The sequence below is a fragment of the Mycteria americana genome, chromosome 3, assembly GCF_035582795.1.
Source record: "Mycteria americana isolate JAX WOST 10 ecotype Jacksonville Zoo and Gardens chromosome 3, USCA_MyAme_1.0, whole genome shotgun sequence".
Taxonomy (NCBI): Eukaryota; Metazoa; Chordata; class Aves; order Ciconiiformes; family Ciconiidae; genus Mycteria; species Mycteria americana.
The window spans coordinates 61,223,682-61,245,278 of NC_134367.1; the positions used below are offsets into that span (position 1 = coordinate 61,223,682).

Consider the following 21,597-nt stretch of genomic DNA (forward strand, 5'->3'; position numbering starts at 1 on the left):
GATACTCACATGCTATAATGTTTCCATAGCGGTTCTTTGTTCTGTTTTGATCCTTCTTAGCGACATCCCAAGAAGCTGACTGCCCCTCAAAGAAACTCTATAAATAAAAATGTTCCGAAAGAAAACATTCTGACCATTAATTTATCTCCAAAAATAACAGTTTAAAAGAATTGCCCTACCATAAAGTAAGCTCAGCTTTGCTTGTCCGCTCTGGTCACCCAGACAGCACCATGGTATAGAATATATCTAGAGAAGAAAGGAGGCTCTCTCCCTCTGACTGCTACGGATCAATGGGCAAGTCACTGAGGGACTCCAGAGGGATTTGAAATCCTGGAATCAGTGGAAGGCTAAGCTTGCTCAGACATCCTTGCTATGGAGGAACAACAGTAAGCTGAGAAAGCACAGGGAGGCCGACCACCCTACTTAAAAGACACCATAATATATAGCCTGTTTACTACAGAATTACATTGCTTTCCTCATATGGCTTAGTAAAATGGCTTTTCTTCCTACAGAGCCATCAGGAAACCTCCTCTGCCAATGTTTATTGTTCATGTTGTTTTTCCTCATATCCCTCCCTCTAGCCACTAGCAAAATTATTCTATATTTTTGAACTCTTCTTAAGAGTCTGATCTCTCAGTAGTGATAGAAGTAGCTTTTATTCCTCCTCGGCTTTTTCTTCATTGCCCGTAGATATTTTACAGCTGTTGCAGGTCTACGCTATTCTTTCCTTCCAGATGTTCTCTTATCCTGACCTGGGTAAGTTACCTCCAGAAAGTACACAGTAGCCACAGAAACAAAACTTTAATGCACACTCAGAAGCCCAAGCCAGGGCAAAGATGTCATGTATGGTACTAGAAGTCGCAACAAGTAGGAAAACACCTCATGTGGCATCAGGGACCACCCCCCCACCCCCAGCAGTGGTTGACACTTAGGTTTAGCCCTGAAGTTAGGCAGAGCATAATGAAGTGTATTTAAGTAAAAGAGAGGAAAAGAGAATAATGTTCTTTTAAAAACCACATATTTATTTATTCCAGTTCTTATGTTACAGTAGAGACAGCTGCAGAAAGGAGAGAAGGTTGAAAACTGAGTCAGAAGAGATTACTTACTCAGAGAAAACTCATTTTAAACCTAGTTGTATTGCATGCGACCTTAGCAGTACCATTCCCATCTTTACTGTGTGTCCTGCCTGATACTCTAATCCCACAGAATCATAACAGATTGAGAGATCAGAAACAAAATGAATCTGTACTCATCTTCTACCTCCGGTGCTGGGAATTTTTTGCTTCCATTTTAACATTAAAGTTGTAAGCAGACATGCTCAGGCAGGTCTAATTAGAACTTCAAGAAGTTACTACCCTCAGTACATCGTAACTGCTTCTCAGCTGGAGTTTAGTCCCAGTATTGCCCTACTGAGATGCTATAATAAATCATAAGAGTGCTTCCAGCCAGGGCTTCTTGCAAAACCAGCCAGGTTAAATCTTCACTTTAACCTAACCCAGGAGATCTGCACTGAAGATGGCTTGGAAAACTCACATAACTAATTACAGCATTTCAACTAAGAAGCAGCAACAAAAGGGTGGCAACTTCTTATAATATGCCAAAAAGATTTAGCAGGGCATGTCTTCTTATGTCCTAGGGGATACAGACAGTGTTTCTTCCAGGCACTTTTAATGGCTCAAACCATTGGACTCTACTGTTTCACTTTTGGTTTACATATATAGGAATCTCATGCCTGCTTATCTTTATCTGTTTTTCACTTAAACCCATGACATTTAGTTGCATTCTTTTGCAATGCAATGCAAACAAAAGGTTACTCCTTTCAAAGGGATTTTTCCTAGCACAAACCCACCACTGAAGATCTCACCTCATACTCCTCTTTAAATCCATAGCTGTCAGAAGTCTTCATTAGGTTAATATGCTGCAGCAGATCAGCCACCCTGATGGCAGGGTGCAGCTGCCCAGTCTGGTATGGGGATTCTGTGCCTTCGCAGAGGTAACGAGGGACATCCAGGAGCCGGCTGGACTCTGCTGTCGCACTGTGATTTTCATCTGTGTTCACAAGAAATCAATGCATTAGGTACCTGCAGGGCAATAACACCTGCTGCTATACATATCAACACCTATCTTCAACCTCTTCCTTCAAAAACATGCCTAATTTCTGAGAATGCAAAGCACTTACTCTCCAGCACATAAATACTGTGAAGTACATAAAGGAATTTAAGTGCACACACATACAAAAGTTTGCAATCCTTCATCCCACAATAAAGATGTCTGAAGGGCATTTTATTTGAAGCTACAAAACTTTATGACATTAATGTACTTGGAAACTCCAGCCTCTATCACCCAAAGTAACTTTTTTAATGGCTAATATGTATCAACAGCAATACTACACCTTAAACAATAAATTAGAATAACTCTGTAGTGGTATCAGCACATCATTTGTCTAAAGCCAACAAACAGTAAATTGAGATCCCAGTAAAAAAGAGAAGCAATTATGCTACCGCTTCAGAACACCACCTCCATTTGGGAAGATGAATCAGCACTTCAGAGTGGTCATTTGAACTCAGGTCTTTTAGTAGAGAAATGAAACTGTTGAGTGTGCTGATTTCAGCCACAGTTTTTGCTCTGTATAAACAAAGAAGTCTCCTCTAATGCCCTACATTACACCAATTCTCTTATCAAAATCAAATGTCAAAGCTGCGTGAAGTGATCACATTTAGTCAATCCCTTCTGTGAAATATAATTTTTTTTTTTAATTAACAATCAGCAGTTCAAATGAATTTAGAGAGGAAGAAAAATTCTAATGGAAACCTCTTTGGAAAGTAGCTACCGAAATGAGAAGTGGGTAGCTGACCTCTCCTACCCTTCTTTGAAATCAGTTTACCATTTTTCTTGCAAAGGATCCAGATTAGGAAGTAAAACACTCTGGGGAAAAAAATGAACACCCCAAGGGTGGGATTTTCTGCAATTCCACCAAAATGCAAACCCCGTTAATGCCTTCTGAAATGAGATCTCCTAGTAAGAAACGTGATTCTTTGAACTGTCACACAAGTTGCTAATTTCAGTACATTTAAGCCTCACTAAACTGCCTAGTAATGCAAGTGACATGCAGCAGTCACTTTTTATTGTAGTGCTACCCATATTAAACCATACACATTTCAAACCACCTCAGGATTTGCAGTTCTCCCCACTCCTCGCAGTATACTTACCAGTAATAGGCACTTTAACCCATTGAAGCAGCAAAAAACAATGAGTGAACAGAACATAAGAAATTTATTTCAGGACTATATTAGAAAATGACTAAAAGAAAATGACATTAAAAGTTGTTAAAGCTTCACAATAGGCAACAATGAAAGCCATTTTAAAAATACAAGGGCCACATTATTATGCCATCAATGTAATGATAGGGACTTAAGAAAAGCAAAATTGTCATACTAACTTAGTGCTAATGTACACAGAATGGAGAGTAGCATTAATAACCTATACATGAAGAAAAAGAAACCTAGTACAGCTACAAAGTAATAAGAGCTTCATATACATTAACATGTTCTATAATTTAGAGCCCATAAAATTTTGCTCATCTCACAATAAATCAGAGGAAAACTGTTTTGTGATGCTGGGCCAAGCAAGGGCTACATAGAGATGGAGTAGGCCAAATGACCTAGTTCCAAAGGAACAAGCTTACCGGTACCCAACCCATTCTACCCGGTGTGCCCAAAAGCTTGTCTATTTCTCTCTGTTATTTCAGTCCATGCAATGAAAAATATTACCTCTTCCAACTAGCATTGCTTTGCTTATACCAAGAGATTATCATGCCCAAAACACCATTACCAGTAGATGGAAATGCAGACAGGAACTATTTAACTGTTCTTCAATTAATCCCTTTTCCTCGCTGTTCACAGCTGCCCATGTCTGTGTCTGCCACAATGTAGTGGCAACACATTGACCTTTGGAATATGCTTACAGCCTAAATGAGCTATTAGGAATAGCTTGACAATTATCACCAGACAGTATCTATGTAGCTTGTAAGTGCCTGAAATAAAGCTAAAAGATACAAGAAGATCTTAGAAGAATTTCAGGAAAAGACTCATTTCCTATGACTCTAAGTCCATTGCTCTAATTTTGGGAAGTACTGAAAATTACTGAGTCTACCCCTTTGCTCTTTCAGGCATTGGTGCTATTTCACCACCCCTCATAAACTTCTTAAACCACCTGGTTAGGCTTCCGTGGGCCCTACGGAAAGTAGAAGGCTCCAGCATCTAACTGCTCTGATGGTTATAAACTTTCTAAGACACTACTGTAGTCAAGAGAATGGCATTTGCAACATTATCAAAAGGAAATATGACTTGATAAATCTCCCACACGGTGAGTATACACCAGCTTGACAAAGACCAAAGACTACTCACAAATAGTGATTTGCTGTCAGTCTCAGAGGACACTTTACATGAAGATCTGCAAAGGTTCCTCCTGGGTATACTCTCTATCAATATTTTTACCCACAACTTGCATAATGGGATAGAAAATACCCTGACAGTATGGGCAGAGGGCACTGAGCAGTAAGGCACCACAAGCACTTCACAAATACAGGATCAGATTTTGAAGTTATCTTGATTATTTGGGAGACAATGCAAAAATCAACGAAGGGAATTAAACAGCGAATGCAACATACTGTGGGTAGGAAAGGGAAGTAAAATATATAACTACAATATGGATTAATGGATTGGGTAACGATAACTGGGATTTTAGCATGTAACTCAATACAAGTCAGCAACACGAGTGCAATAAAAAGCACAAAATACAGTTCGGGTAGCAGGAACACTACAAGTAGGGCATGGGGGTACCTATTCCACTCAGCTCAGCACTGAGACTTCTAAGAACTGTACCTGATTTGGGGCACCACAATTTAAACACCGGGGCACCACAATTTAAGAATTCGACCTATGAGTTCGAAAGTGTTCAGAGGAAAAGAATGATAGCAAGTTTAGAAAACATCAGCTACAAGACGAGTGAAAGAACTGGGTTTAACTCAACTAGAAGAGAGACAGTTGAGGACACGTGAGACTTTCAATGTGTAAAAGACTGTTTTAAAAGGACAGAAGTGTGTCAGTTCTCCATATTTTCTATGAGTCTCTCAAAAGGAAATGGCTCAATTCACAGCAATGAGGATGTAGTCTAGATTAGTCTAGTTAGGAAAAACTAGGAGTGAGTAGTAATAATACTCAGTAGTACACCTAGTTAGTAGCAACTAATACTCAGTTAGAAAATTGAGCTTTGAGTCCCAAATAATACTAATATGGATCTGAATTTTATTTTTGTTTAGGAGGAGCGAGGCACTGGAACATGCCACTGCAAAAGTAAAATTCTCTTCACTACAGATTTTTAAAACACAATAGACAATCAATTGCCAGAAACAGTCTATACTATAGGTATAATGTCCCATCTCAAAACAGAGGAGGGATTAAATTGTCTCCAGGTCCCTTTAAGCTTTACCTCTAGAAATCTAATTTTCAACCTCAGTTTATATTCATGTCTACGTCCTGATATTTGTCTTTTATCCTAAAATAACCTCGGTAACTGACTGAAACTCAGTACTGCACATTGTGTTTATCAAACCAAGAACTTTGGTACAAAATATACTTTTACCTCTGTATTTTTAAAAAAACCTCTAAGACGTGCATTCAGTGTTAGATGAGACACAGAAATAAGCAGCCTGTTACATTCCCAACATCTGTTCTTCTTTTTAAAGTAAGTACAAAGTTGAAAAACTTACTAGTTAAGGTCAATTGAAAAATGTAATTAATATAGGTATACAAGAACATTTGTACAGAACCTACAAACAAAGATGTTGTTTGCTCTTGGATAATTCAGAAGTTCTTCCCTTTTCTATTATTCTTTTCATTCTTGTTACTTACTTAGAAAATCAAGCTTTGGGTACCAAATAATACTAATATGTATCTGAATTTTATTTTTACATATCTCTTAAGAGTTCTAGTTTCACATGTCAGTTCATTGAAACTCAGTTTGAATGCTTTGGGGAGAAAAGTTTTAGTATTTTCCATTTACCTATTTCCTCACTTACTCTTTAGTTGGCACTGACTAGGAATAACTTCTTAATGAGAACATAAAAATAAGTTTTATTCTAAAAGCAGTGTCTGTTTAATTCTGAATTGATAAACTGAGTGTAGAGTTATTTTCTGACAAGAGCATAGCTATCTCTTACATAAAACAAGCTTTTCTAATGTTCAACCATGCAAGGAGACAAAACTCATGCAGGAATGGATAATGAAGGACTATGGTCCTCACCTAACACAGCTGTCGGCACAAGTGGATCATTGGGCACTGTAGGAAAACAAAGCTCATGAAGAAATACATTACCCTCAATTTGTGTATTTTTAAGAATAAAAACAATATACTTCAGAGTATAACCAAGTGATAACTAAACCCCATTAATTTTGTTACAACAGAAAAACAGAATGAATACACAGTTCCAGAAAGCATCCTGAATAAAAGAGGAATGAAAGGCAGTGATTTTGGACTTCAGAAATGTAATGATAAAGGCAAAGAGATTCTTACTAAAATGAAATAAAGAAGACATTATATGCAATTTAGCTTTTGAAAGGGCTCCTCCTTCACTATTGTTCTTTTGCTTCACAATAAAGGTTCACTTTCATAGAACCAACTCCTTTCCTTTTAAAACCATCCTCTCATGTAATACTTGAATAGCTCATCTCAAAATAAAATGGTATTTCTTTAAAGTCTTCCAGGTAATTTTAAAAATTATATACATATTTACAGTTAATAGCTTTTTTAATGTGCAATGCCAAAGATATTGCTCTTAACGAGTGTAGGAAAATCACAGGTACACAGAAGCAGACGTTTGAATAAAATTCATGGAATTTTATCATTCTCTATCACAACTAGAACCATGCAGAGACAAATGTGCTGTTTTGGACAGAAATGGTAGAATCCAGAATTTGGTTTTGTTCCAATCTGGAACAAAAAATTTGAAATATCAACAGCTCTGTGACAAAATTGAGCTCCAGTTCTCAAGCAATCTGCCTAAAAGTTTGTTTCATAGCAGAAAACCCCGGAAGCTTGGAAAGTTCTTTGCCTCAGCACAGACGATGGTCAGGAGAACTGAATCCTCCAACACCCAAAAAATCACATACCTAGGATGCTGGAAAACAGGGATGCCAAACTTCTTTGCCAACCAACCAGGACAGTGGTGGTGGCTGGGGCTCATGGGCTCTTAGCATCACATCAGTCCATCTGGAAGGCTCCCCAAGTGCCTAGCAGCCCTGGCTCACTAATAGCCATGTGGGTTCCTGATGGATACTTTGCCTGGGATCCGCCATAACTTAGTCCAAATCGAACTGTCTTTGCAAACCTGCCTCCACAAATTTCAATGCCAATAAGACACCAAACTTTGGAGAATTTTCAAACAGTTCCAGCCAAGACTGTGTAGAAAAACTCACAGGCTGATACTAAACTCCCATTTATAATTGGTTATGAGACACTTAAAATGTTAGCACTCTGCAGTTTGGTAAGCTTCAATAAACTGAGCAATAAACCCTCCTCCAAAATCCACTTCCCTTACAACAATCAGGAAAGAACTTAAGAGCCTTAAGGGATTTATTTTGCTCAAGCATGGTAAGCAGTATGGGAGGCAGGAGAAGGGAGATGAAGTGCCATTCCCAAAAGATGGCAATTCAGAAGCAGCTCACGCTGCTCAGATCTGTTTAAAGCCAAGCCACAAGTCCATGTGGCCATGAGAAGGCCAGGTTCCTGCCAGCTCCATGGCAGAACTGCATCTCTTCGGCAACTTATACGCTAGTTTTGAGGTATTCAGAGTCTGCCAGTGGAGTATCTTGCTTTTGTGCAAGGCATAGTGCAGATGCTGGGAGGCAGCTATGCTGGACAGTGGTAGCTATAACCCAGACACTTAACAGTCAGAAACCCAAGCTGCCAAACTTTGTCAAAAGCAGACAGTTGGCAAGTCTACAAAAAAGGAATACAAATATAGAGCAAATTTGCAGATATATTAACAAGCTTGTTCCTAAACTTCACAAACAGCAACAAAAATTGTCAATGTTTCCTTCTGTTATAATGTCCTTACTGCCAAAAGAAATAAATTAATTTGGACCTCATATTATTATTCATTACAGACATGGTGTTATGCAGTAATATTTAATATGTTGGTATTAAATATCCTCATGAGAGAAAACTCAATTTCAGATTTTAATTGAGATACTCTAGAAGTGTAATATTTTCCCCAGAACAAGTATCAACGCATACTGAAAGTACAAGTAAATATTTAAATAATTGGCAACATACAAATAAGGATAAAATATGAACATCCCTACTCAACCTTTGGGTTTACCAGTGTTCTTAGAAAACCTGGAGCTTACAAAAATTTCCTTAAAAAGTAGAACTGTTTGCCATGTTTCTACATTCACCTGCACTCCAGAGTATCTATCACTGTCGTACTTACATCTGGGGCTGAAGTTATGAGAGTCCATAAATGTGATTGAAAGGGGATCCTCTGCATGCAGGGTGCTCTGGTCAGCATAACTCCTATCCATCGCATTCACCATGTGTGTCATCTCCTGGCGGGTGGTCCCCATGGCATCCTTGCGCTTCTTCGCAAGTTTGCTGCCCAGCCAAAAAAAAAAACCCAAACCACCTTAATATTTGATACACATTGTTGTCTACAGTAATCATTATCTATAATCCTGAGTGACTGAAAAGTTTGGCTCTTTTTCCTGTGTACAACTTCCAGCGTGAAATGGATAAAACTATGCACCCTGCTATGAAAGAGTTACGACCATTTGTTTTCTGTACACACACAAATGCTGTAATGGAAGCGCTAACTTCTGTATCCTGGTAATATTTTTTTTTCCTGCAGAGTAATTACACTAATATAAACAAATTAGAGAATATAATTACATGTTAACTGAAATGATAAATAAGAAGCATCTGTGCGTGCAGTTTTATCAACCATCTCCATTTAGATCTGTGTTTTGATTTTATAAATGGATAATTCATTCCCCTTGCTTGCCTTGTTAGGAAGAAATCACTTAACCTTATAAATTACTTTGTTAGTCAAAAAAACTATGAAATAACAAAAGAAACGTAATTATTCGATATGGATTCATATTACCTTTTATGTTAAAAGTTGTTCTTCCTATTCAGTACACAAGATATAACATGATACCACACTTTGTTCCTGACACTGAACTTTGGTTCTTTAAAAAACAAACAACCCCCCCCCTCACCACTCTATCCTTTCATGCCATTTGGGAACATCTTAAATTTTGATATTAACAGTCTTACACTCTGAATGTATCACAGCAACCTGATCTATACAACTAAACCCCCCAAATTAACAGCCAATGTCCTTGAAGTGCACACTTCAGAAATATCTCTCAATTCTTTCCTTTTGATGAAGAACTGGAAGTGATTTTCACTGTCTCCGAAGTCAGATGGAAGCAGACAATATATTTTAATTATCACTTAAAGCCTAGTACTCTTAAAGCATATATCTCAAGTAGTAGGAAGTATGCAGAACAGCATGAAGTGCACCTTGGTTCTGCAGGAACCTATGACATACATTAGACTGTTCTGAAATCTCCCCGTTTTCATCTGAAGCTGCGACTGCAATATAATAGATAGTAGCCAACCTGCTTATTTGGATAAATCTGACACCACCTGGGAGAGAGACAATCATCACCGAAAATACTGGGTTCTTGAAAACATATGTTTAAAACACAGCTTAGCTTCACAAGCTTTTTCTGCATAAAATATCATCAAATATCCTGTTAACTGTTTAGACAGTGTTTATCTTACATTTCTCTGACTAGGAAGACTGCTTGCTCTTCCTCTATTCTCTTGGTAACTTTTAATATTCTGTGCTGTACTCTAACAGTAAACAAAAAGAATATTAGTGTAAATTATCCATCAATTTACTTGCTATGTCCTGGAACATCCACCAGAAAGGACCTACACCACCCTCTAGGGCAGGGAGCACTTAATGTTTTTGCATATTTAAGAAAATATTAGAGGATTGTTTCTGAAGTTAATAGTCTTGGCTCACAATAGGGAACCACAAAGTAGGATACAGATGGACAAAGCACTCCTAAAAATAACAAGGATTCTTTCACGGATGAGACTCATCTCCTTATTTTGTGTCCCGTCCCTCCTCCCCCTTTCTTTTCCCCATTTACAGATAGACTAGTTGGAAAATTGCTACTCAATAACCCCGTTGCTACAAAAATCCCCAAGGTGGTCTCTAAACTTATCATTTTTTCATCAAACCTTTGTGGTGTACATGAGCATTCTCTGTGTATCAGTTGTTCAGTGAAAACTAAAAAAAACAGTGACAGTTGGATGTCCCCCCTAAAATGCTTTATTTTATACATTTACTCCATACATTCCTATTTACTTAAGAAAAGCTGGTTTAAATGATACTCTGGTCGAACAAATGAAGACTATCAGAACATCCAGAAGTGAAACCGCTTGCACTTTATAACTGGTTCCAATACTATCAAAGCTTACACAAAACTGGCATTTCTAGCTCAGACTTTTTTTTTAAAGTTTCAAAGCCTTTCAGATAGTCTCTGTACACTGAAGATTGCCTTTTTCTAATGCCACCTCGGAAATGGAACAAAAAGACTATTACATCTCATCTCTTGACTATATTAAGCCCTTCGTTGAAGCATCACTTTGTAACAAAATTCGCTAGCTACGCTAAATAAATCAACAGCTATTAAGGCTTTCAAATTATTAGCTTATTACAGTAGCTACTTTCTAATTCTTATGCTCTGCCTCAACTCCTAAAAAAGCCCATTGTGTCGTAGCACCACAAACCAAAGCTGCTGGGAAATGGGAGGACAGCTTTATTGTTCAACAGCTCCTGGCTCCCTTGGGGTTTGACTTCTTTTTCCTTTCCTTTTTTCCTTCCCTCACTAGGCTAAAGGCACATGCAATCTGTGCTTCAGGAGAGTTAAGCAAATCTTTAGGTTAAAGTACCTGAGGCTGACAGAAAGTGTAAATGATTCTCATTATCTGCTAAAGGATCCAGTTGGGTGAACCTGGCAGGTGGGTGTTTCAGTGGGAGCTGGAGAGGAAAAGCGCTCCATCATAGGATGAAACTGTGCGGTTAATTATCTCGAGCTGAAGCAATTGTTATTTAACAAGGAAATTATAATTTGTCACAATAAACCGGAGAATGGCAGCTAGCTAAGCCAGCTTAGCTTTTTTTTAATTTTTAAGTTTCTTTAAAGAAGTCAACTAATCTGCTTAAAAACGTGGAAGAGCATCATTATCAGACACCACTGGTTCATCAAATTACTTGAGTGCATTCTCAGATCCCCCCTGAAGTCAAGGGCTTTATGCATTTTATGCATTTATTTAAAATTAAGAATGTGTGTAACTGCTTTGCTTGATCACAGCCAAAACTGCCACAGCCCTCACAAAAACTCATTTGGCCAAAACGTATTAAAAAAGTCAATTTTGCTTCAATGAAGCAAAACTTTATGTAAACCAATGCCACAAAGTAAGATCCACACTTTAAAATGTGTTTGCAAAGCACCTTACAAGCAACAGACGCAGACCACTTCACAAAAAATATTTCGGGGGGGGGGGGGGGTGGGGGGGGGGGAGGGGAGGTTGGTAGCACAGAGGCAGACGTGTTGCTCTGCCGTTGGTAGGGCGCAGACCTATTTATAAAGGTCTGGCATCTGCCTACGATCTGCGTAGGAAAAGTGGTGCACAGGATCACTCCTGAACTGATAGGCTAAGAATGAACTGTTTGTGATTTACAAGCACAGTTCTCTAGCTAGGAAATGGGAAAAGAGGTTTTCTCCTTAGTGTGATGTGTCGCTGTGAATCATAATGCAAATTAAATTATGATTACAATAAACCAAAATGATAGTTATGGGAAAAACTGTAGCAAAAAGCAAAAGTCTCAATATACAGTTAGAAATACAATATCCCTTTAAAAAAACAGGGTAAGAATAAGAGGAACACTGATACAAGCAATTTTTCAAGCCTGAGAATAAAGAAAGGTAACTATCAATAAAACTTTAGGAAAATTATAGAGACTGTTTTTCTTTTTTAAAAAGGGATACTGCATCTTTAAAACATGTAAAATAGTAAGTCACCCGTATTCTACTTACAGATAGTAGGAGTAAGAATAGTAGCTCCTCCTGGCAAGCAAATCACAGACAGTGGAAAAAGAGAAGCAATGGTGAATGAAAAGCGTGACTCTGTCACATTCAATAAAGCAGAGAAATGTGCGTTTAAAAAAAAATTGAAAAATTCATGTTTCTTTGGTTAGCATTTCAACTTGCTCATGCACAAACTAGCCTTACTTTGCCATGCAATTAAAAAAAAAAAAAACACTAGCATATAAAAATGATTTGTTTTTCAGAAAGATCACTTGAGAAAATTACATGCTGAGATTTCATTTATTGCCAAAAAATTTGAAAATTAAATGGATTGTGTATTTTCAACATGCAGTTCAGCATAATATAATGATTACCACCTAGATGTCATGACAAATGAACAGCTGTGTACAAATCTTGTGCAGTAAATAAGCTTTTTACTTTTCAGTTACAAAAACTAAAGATTGCATTAATAAATACATTTAATCAGAAAACAAATTTCATGTCATTCATTTTAACATCTTTATCGGTACACAGGTGTATACATATATGTTTGTACGCGTACTATATGTAGCTATATGAGTACACACATTTTAAAGAATAGATGTTTACAACAGATATGTGTGTACTGACATATAGACCACACATTTCCTGAATGCAAACATATGTTTTCTATTTTAAAATCTTACAATTGGAAATGCTGATGTAGTCATGCTAAGCATTAAAAATATGGAAGGTAAACAAACGGAAGGAAATGAAGGACATTTGGAAATAGTCCAACAATGACTTAGAAAATAAAAATGGCATTGCTTGTTAAAGATGCAGTATCCCTTTTCTTAGCTGGTTTGATTACTCCGGTAAAACTCTGTAAGAGCTGTTAAGAGCTTCATTCAGGAAAACTTCAAACCAATTTGTACAAAATGATCAGGCAAAGCCTAAAACATCTCAAGCTCATGAACAAAACTGCTTAGTACTCCATTTTTCAATAAAATGAAATGCTGCATTTAATCAGATTGAGATAGCGATGGCTGTGCATACGACTTAATAAACCAATGAAAATGCAGAAACCATTTTTTTATTGACTTTTCTGTGTAATAAGCTGTGGTCAATTCAGGTACCAAAAGGGATACTACATAATGGATCACTGAATATGTACACTATAGAGGATGATTCAAATGGATCGGTTTTCAGTTCCACCACAACTAAGTGAAGTGTGTTTATGTACGTGTGAATGTGTCAGGGATTTTATAGCTGTTCCTGGCTTCATTATATGAATTGCCCTGATTCACTAGATGGACTGAATTAACTCAGGTATACAAAGGTTTTCTATGCTTTTTGTAAGAGACCTTGACTAAAGCTGATATTAAAAAAACCCTGCCCACTTTCCCTAAGCGGGGGGGGGGGTGGGGGTGGGGGTGATGGCACACCTATAACATATGTGATAGATGACCAATTAAACTATCATGATGAAAAATTGCCAAACATTAAAGATTCATTAAACAGGTTAATTTCTCACCTATTTTGAATACAAAATAGTACAGGAGTTTAGAAATGTTATGTGCTTTAGAATGATGATTAAGTATCATTCCTAAGAGGGTACTGCCTTCACAGGTTCAGAGAAGGGAAGGGGGAAAAAGGGGAAATTTTAAAATATCATTTCATGGACATAATTAACTTACTTTCATCAAACAATTCGACAGTGAAAGTACGAGTCTAAAAAGACTCTGAATGCAAGAGGTAAAAAGGATAGGAAAAATGAACACATTGAATTTTAAGCTTTTTTTTTTTTTGTTAGCTGCAAAACTAGTCAAACCCATCTGGAAGTGACTGACATTATATAGTGGTAGACAGTCTCTCTCTCTCTCACACACACACACACGTGCACACACAGAGCGTCTTCTATTAAATATAAGGGGACCACTGCAACACGTGCTAAGATGATACTCCCCAGCACATACCTTGCAATAAAGCTATAAAATAGAGATTTCTTCCTGAAGGCTGAAAAACAACTTCTTTTTTTTGTTTTTCAAAAGTTGTGTAAATAAAGAAAATTGGCTGACTGTATGTCTTTTTTGTATATGATGAGTTGGACCTTTTGCATATGTGTTAATTCTCAACCACAGAAGTAAACAACAGAGAAAAGTAAAAGCACTTTTGGGAAAAATCACATATGTAGCTAACTAACACAGAACACTATAAGCATACCTAATGTTTCTAATGCAGACGTTTCTTCTCCAAGTTATATATCTCCAGGGATAATTGTAAAGAGGCAATAAATTAAAAAAATCTAATGCAAACCAGTAATTATAACATATAGAATGATCTTAGGTACAATTCTAATTTTTTTCTTAATCTTTAAAAATAATAGCAAGCTGTATTTCAGAAGAACATTCGCAACATTTACAAATACACTTTTCATTAAGACTTCTGCAAAAGGCAAGGAAACGCAATGCACACACCACTGGAAGACAAAGGTCTCGCTCTACCCAGGAGAAATCAGCTTGTGCCCTGCAAAGGGGACCTGCCAGGGAGGGGGTGCACAGAAAGAGAGGAATTGGTTTCCATGCTATAACTACGAATTTATAAAGCCATGCTATGAACTTTTATGCCAGGTTAAAAGAGTTGCAACCACTGGGAAGTTGAGACTTTTAAAAACTGACCGAGCAATAGGATAGCACAATTTACTATAGGCAGGAGCATATGGATGCGGAGTTAGCATTGTACAATGCCAGAAGATGGCGATATTGCTTACTGTCTAAGAAAGTACTAACAAAATTAAAATTCATTCAAATTAATACCCTTTTAAACAATTTCATGCACTAAGGACTCACTAGATAATTTACAGTGATGTGGTATGACTTTTAAGAAAAATCTCCAGGTTTACAAGAGCATAAATAGAGGTATAAAATTACATTATTTTGCAAGTTGGACAACGTACAGATACAAATAGCTCATTAGAGCTGCATATAGAAACTCAAATTCATTAGGTGATTACAACATGAAAAGTGCAGTAAGTTTGGTTTTTTTTTTTTGCTTTAAAAAGAAAAGCTCCATGAATTTCAATTCCACCCATTTAAATATTCTCTATATTACTCTAACTGCAACTTAAAACTACTTGGAAATAAGTAAGTATGAGAAAATGTATAGCTATTGGATCCCAAATATAAAGTAATCCTCTCTTTAAATCCATCATAAGAATCACAGCAAAAACAGAAGGAAACACAAAACTCATCCAAAAGCTGATGTGAACTACTGGTCCTGATTTTTTTTTTTTTAATGAGCTGTAAAAAATACCCATTTAGTTATTGTTGTTTGAAATGGAGGGAAAAAAAGGGATCAGCACAGATCATTTTCCTACCTTTTTTTGACGATCAATATGACAACAAGGAGAAGCAGGATGAATACCAGAATTCCAGCACTTATTCCTGCTATTTTCACCACTCGATCTGTTTGTTTAGCCGGATCCGGAATCACCTCCGGTTCTTCTGTTGCTGCTGCTAAACGAATCAAAAAAGAAGTTGCTTAAACATGTAAGCACTAGAGACATGAAAATCATCACAAAAATATAGATACATGCATCATGTGTTTATACACCCACACATATGTATATAGATACACCTAGATACGCTATAAGTTTCAATCTATAGGCCTCACAAATTTGCAACACCAAGTATATGACTATATATGTGTGTATACAGGTACATACATATATGTAATTTCATGTGTACAGAAGAATTGCATATGTATCTGGATTTTCAAACAAGTTACTGCATTACAAAGCAGAAGTATGCTTTTAAAGAGACAAACTATCAACTATATCACCATTACTTCCTTTGCCGTTATTTTTTCCAATATTAAATATGGAATATTTAACACGGACTAGTGAGATTGTATTAACTCACAAACAGTAAATTAAACTCTCTTTTCCAAGCCACAGCCGGCACCCTAAAAACTCTAGTCCTTCTCTCCTTCCCCCAATTTCAGTCCACCTTTGTATATTAATTCACTTTATAGCATCTGGCCTGAGATCTGCATTCTACTGGGAATTTTGATTCTCTAAATAAGACCATCCACAATGCAAAGCCTAAAGTCAGCAGTAGTTTTATTTCTGTTTATAGGCCCTGGGAAAAAAAAAAAAAAAAAAGAAGTCACTGTTCCACACAGAGATGAAACCACTCTGTAACACAGCTGAGTGGGCTGAGGCCACAGGTTACAGCAGAGAGGAAAACAGAATATATATGAAAGCACACAGCCATTCAGCCTGCACCTCTCTGCCTCACAGCCTGGCATACAAAGGATGAGGAACATGGGGTTTTTCAGCCTGGCAAAAGTATCAAAAAATATAAATAGGTTTCAGCCAGGGGCAAAAACCCATGAGGTGTCTACTTGTAAAATAGGAAACGGCTCTTCAGTTCTCTAGTTATTACTTTCTAAGTCTGTGGCTTAGCACTTTGCCTTTCCCCTGCTCACGGGCATGGATGGGTACGTGTGCTTGCTTCCTCTCTTTCCGACCCTTCTTCTCTCTCTCTCCACCCGGCATGCAGCAGACGCCATTTAACCTCTCCCCCCTCACAGCAGCTGCACATGGAGTAGTTACAACCTCTTGGTAACATCATGCCTATGCCATTACACAGAAAATGTCCTTTACTCTGCAACTAGGATGCTTCTCAACAGACCACCAAAACAAGCAGAATGAAAAATGAGGTGACGCCACACCAGAGAAAGACTACTGCTCCCCTGAAAATCTGCTCCATAGGTGTTTCGGAAAGCCAGCGCAGTCAGTACCAGGGATAATTGGTATCTAATACTTTCTGGTTTTAACCATGTTACTCAGAGTGTTTCTATTCAGGTTCCATGTGCAGGAGCCCATATTATCTTTTGAGGGAAGGATCATGCTGTTGTTTAAAATCACTCTTTATTACTTGTTTCTGTAACCTCCATCTCAGCAGTATCTGAACCACTTACTAACAACTTACCCTCAGAACAACCTTCTGAGTTAGGAACGTGCTCTTTTCCAGACACCCGTGAGAGAGCTAGGCAGACAGTGAGAGATCTAGCAGTACTTTAATTATAAAACTTAATCATCGTCATAAGACTTCATCATCATAATCATCTCTCCCCTACAGCTTGAACTTTGTCTGCTGAGAAATACTAAATGCTTCTTCCTTTGTGTAAATACATGCCTGCACACACACTTGCATACATAACCTGTGTGGACTCAATACTATGTATTTTGTTTGTATTATGTGTGTTGTTGAGGTGTCTAGGGGTAAGAGTCAGGATCAGGTAAGTGGTGTGTGTACGTGTAGCTGCGTACACACAACACATACTCACACACAAGCTAGAATTAATGCTGGATACACATATGATGCTAACACAGGAAATGAGGGGGATGACTTCTGAAGAGGAACCTGGAGAAGGTAGTGTTCGAGATTCTCAATGCTTAAAATGAATCAACTCCCAGTCTACTATTAGCTGGGCTGGTTATGACAAACATGAATGAACATTTGATAAGCAGTAGAGCCAAAAAGGCCAATCAGTAGAGTCAAAAGTCCAATCAAAGCTAAAATATAAATGGTTTTATATGCCAATGGGAATAAGACCTCATGTTTGCTGTATGGGGTACTGAGAAACAGCAAGGACATGGGAAGGGTAGAGAGGGGAGCCTGCACGAGTGGGATGGTCGCTGTGTCTGGAATTGCCCTGAGTACAACGTGAGCGCAGCTGGGTAGGCCTGATGTAGCAAAGGTAAGAATTACTCAAGCTGCAAAATAACTAAGGCTTGAGCAAGAGATTTCGGTGCGTGGATGGAGATCTAAGGCCAGGTCTTTCAGAGGTTTCAAAATAAGAATCACAAGGAGTGGATGTGACCTGAAGATGCACTTCAAAAGTTGAAGGTTCAAAAATACATCCAAAAGTACAGGCTTTGAGCCTTGATCAGGACGGTGGTATTCTCACAGGAGTATTAGTGAGAGATGAGAGAGTAGAGGGCAAAGAATGAGAGGCCTGTCTCACACTTCCCTGGAGAAAGACAGGACCCTTATTGCTTGATAGAGCAAGCTGCAATACAGGTGCTTCTCAGAGTCATGTTTAAAATTATTGCTTGGCCACTCACATGTTATTTCATTCAGAAAAGTTACCTTAGAGAAACAACTATACACTTCTCAGAAAATCGGAAGGAAAGGTTACTGAGGGAGTTTACTTATTCGCCTAACTTGGGCACTGATGTTTTATCATATATTCTGTAAGAAATGATTGAGTTTGCATCATCAGTAACTGTTCAGAATGCAGCGCCCTGTCCAAGTTTTTAGAACAGTGGAAAGCCAGGAGGATATCAACTGCTGGTCCATTTATTCTTGTTTCCTTACACTAAGAGGTTTGAAGTAAGAGACAGTAACTCATTCCATTAACTTTAATGCTGCTTATGAGATAAGCTGGTGCCCACTAGAAATGTACCAGAGAGACCTAAATTAGTGGAGAAAAAGTATATTGAATAGTCATAGACTAAGCAAGTGTATAACCAGTGTTTGAACCTCCTGTATTTAAAATGCTAAAAATCGATGGGCAAAACGCTACCCCTCTCCCCAGTATCAACAGAAAAATTGCTTTTGACTTAAATGAAGCCAGGATTATTGTATGTATGTTTCCAGCAACAGATAATATTCTCTAGACTAAAAGTTGCATTTGGGGACTATATGAAAGCAATTACAGATATAAATCACACTGTAATCGATTATTTATGTGTATGTGCATTGTATGCAATCAAGTATATTATTTTGGAAGCCATTGAAAGTAGCATAGAATCATTTAATGAAACTTATGAATTTGAAAGTATTTCATATTACTTGTGTTTTAATTTTGATAGTTCAAAGTGTATTGTAATAAGCATGTGTGAGCTTACACATACACAACCAAAGGACAAAAACATAGAAACCTTATGCATATGTGTTAAACTTATAAGTCAGTGTCTCCTGGTTGCTGATTGCACAAGGACTACAGCAGCAAGAGAAATTCTGCTTACTCTGAGAATTTGCTCTCTGTATCTTCTAGACTACAAGACTGTCTGGATTTTTCTTTCTCTGAAGTCGCTCTTCTATAGGCTGAACTGCTCGTTTTGCCAAACAAAGCAACTCAACTAACCAAGGCCTCACCAAGGGCAAATCTTGCCTAACCAACCTAGTGGCCTTCTATGGTGGAGTGACTACGTCAGCAAGGGAAAAGCTATTGATGTCATCTATCTGGACTTCTGTAAGGCCTTTGACATGGTCCCCCGCAACATCCTTCTCTCTAAACTGGAAAGATACAGTAGTTAAAAATGGAATTATTTTGATAATTGGAGTTAACTACTGTATATTTCTAAACAAGGTAAAAATGGTCTCAAATTATTTAAATTACAAAAACACCTGCTTGACTAATTCCTAACATTCCTTTTTAGTAATCTAGTCCTGCAACCCTTTCTTATATCTTGAATGGCAGACTATATTAAAAGGTAATTTATTGATTTGAAAAAGAACCTTGCATGGTAAGAGAATGATGATCATATGAAAATGGACTCTCTATTGGCTATTAATTCCTTTGGCCAGCCTTACTCTAATAGACCTTCAATTAAGTGTTAATTTTTATAATATCCTTGCATATTGCTATATTTTTCACAATCTGACCCTGTAAGTCTAAGAAGAGATAATCCTACAGTTTTCAACCAGTGCAAAGTCATCTTGCATAAAATTTGCAAGAAGCATTTTTTATCTGAAACAGAGAGTTAACTACTTTTTTCCCCCCTATAAGAATAGCTGCCTACACAGGAGATTTATGAACTAGATTGGGAGGAGAACACTGCATTTAGCAACTTATCCACTCGCCTTTCTTCTGAACTAACGAGTAACAGTAGTAACAGCAATCATATTCCACAGTCCCATTCACAAAGTTCGTAAAATAACTCAATCCAGTGATTCTGGCTCTGCACATTGCTAATAATAGTCACCACACAAGAAGTAGTTTTCCTTGTTTTCATAGATACTTAAGGACAATATTCAATGCGTTGACTTCCGTGATCAATAGCATGAAGTTCAACTGTGAACAGCACTAAATTAGACTAGGATTGCTAACACTCTCAGGGACAGTAACATTCTAAACAGTTGGTGAGGTAGAGTCCATCTTATTGTCACAATTTCCTGATGTACTTAATTCCTCTAAGTTTGTTTTTAATCAAATACACCTAAAAATCCAACACCCACTTCTAAAATTGAGTGTATGCATAATATTCATACTTAATTCTTAAAGTATACTGTGGCATAAGGAATCCAGTCACGGCACATATTGCTTTCCTGTCTTCTCCTTCCTTCTGTGGCTCAGAATTTACACACAGCCTTGCAAAATTGTCAGAGAATTTATGAGACTCAGCGCAAAATCTATTCACCTGTACCTTCCTAAGGAGATGGTGTTGGAATCAAGATAATGATATTCTACTTGCTCATCCAAACAAAATTATTCAAGCAGAAAATTCTGGTAGGATTTTGCAGGGCTGCTTGTATGGTATCCATTCAGAGAACAGCCAGCCTTCTAAAAGACAGCTTTTAAATCAGAGGTTTTGAACAAGATTTTATATGTAACCTTCTCACCATACCATTTGACTCTTTTAACATTCACAGCATTTTATGCTGGGTTTCCTTTGTGTGAGCGAGGGAAGAAACTCTGTTTTATGCATGATTAAAGCTGCTATTTTATTACACTGCATTTTCTTTGAATGTTAATTTCTGTTTGTGGCAGATCTTTGAATTCTCACAAACTGGTGTTATTGCTACATAGCTTGATATTCAAAATAGCTCTGCTCACGATAACCTGTTCTGCACCTTTGTTATGTGGCATTCAAAAACTTTTAATTAAAACCAGGAATGACATCTGAATGAGTTCAACAAGGTAGCATCAGGATAACATCAAATGAAACTGGAGTTCCAGCCAGCTCTGGTGATATGTCAGTCTACCACCTGAGAAAAGAGCTCTCTGAGAAACTAAGCGAGATTCTCTGATGAATATTTTGTTTCAGATTGGTCTGCCCTGTGTTTTAATCATCTGCCCAGAGAGACCGTTCTGTCTTCATCAGTTTTGTTTTGTTATGGCTTTGCTAGAATGATAGTCATTGTGCAATTAAGGAAATTTTTAGAAGTCTGAAAGTTAATTAATAAATTCAAGTTCAGAGAGAGAAGATCTGTAACCCCTTTTAGCTTAATTACATTAAAAAAAAGTCTCAGATGATGGAATTTGATGTAGACACTTGAATGTGCTTTTGCAGGGATGGGGGAGATAGGATGCGCAACTTGTTCCAGCAAACTATGCACACGATTCATGAGGTCTTACAGATTTCCTCATGTGAGTCAGTTTGGTACACCGTTGGCCCCTCTAAGACTTTCCTTTTTCAGGTTGAAAGCTGGAGATA

General features: G+C 37.6%; 1 protein-coding gene across 4 annotated transcripts in view; it reads right to left on the minus strand.

Annotated features, from left to right (window-relative positions):
- The window catches only part of PTPRK (protein tyrosine phosphatase receptor type K), a 417,933-nt gene that overhangs the window by 22,468 nt on the left and 373,868 nt on the right, over positions 1-21,597 (minus strand). Inside the window, exons 14-18 of one of the 4 annotated variants that reach the window (XM_075498720.1) lie at positions 15,523-15,658; positions 8,492-8,652; positions 6,304-6,339; positions 1,865-2,049; positions 10-97 (exon numbers count right to left, since the gene is read on the minus strand). In XM_075498720.1, the coding sequence (XP_075354835.1) occupies positions 10-97; positions 1,865-2,049; positions 6,304-6,339; positions 8,492-8,652; positions 15,523-15,658 (606 nt within the window). Of the gene's footprint in view, positions 1-9; positions 98-1,864; positions 2,050-6,303; positions 6,340-8,491; positions 8,653-15,522; positions 15,662-21,597 lie in introns of all 4 variants that reach the window. The other 3 variants (XM_075498719.1, XM_075498722.1, XM_075498721.1) reach the window with 3 other exon arrangements.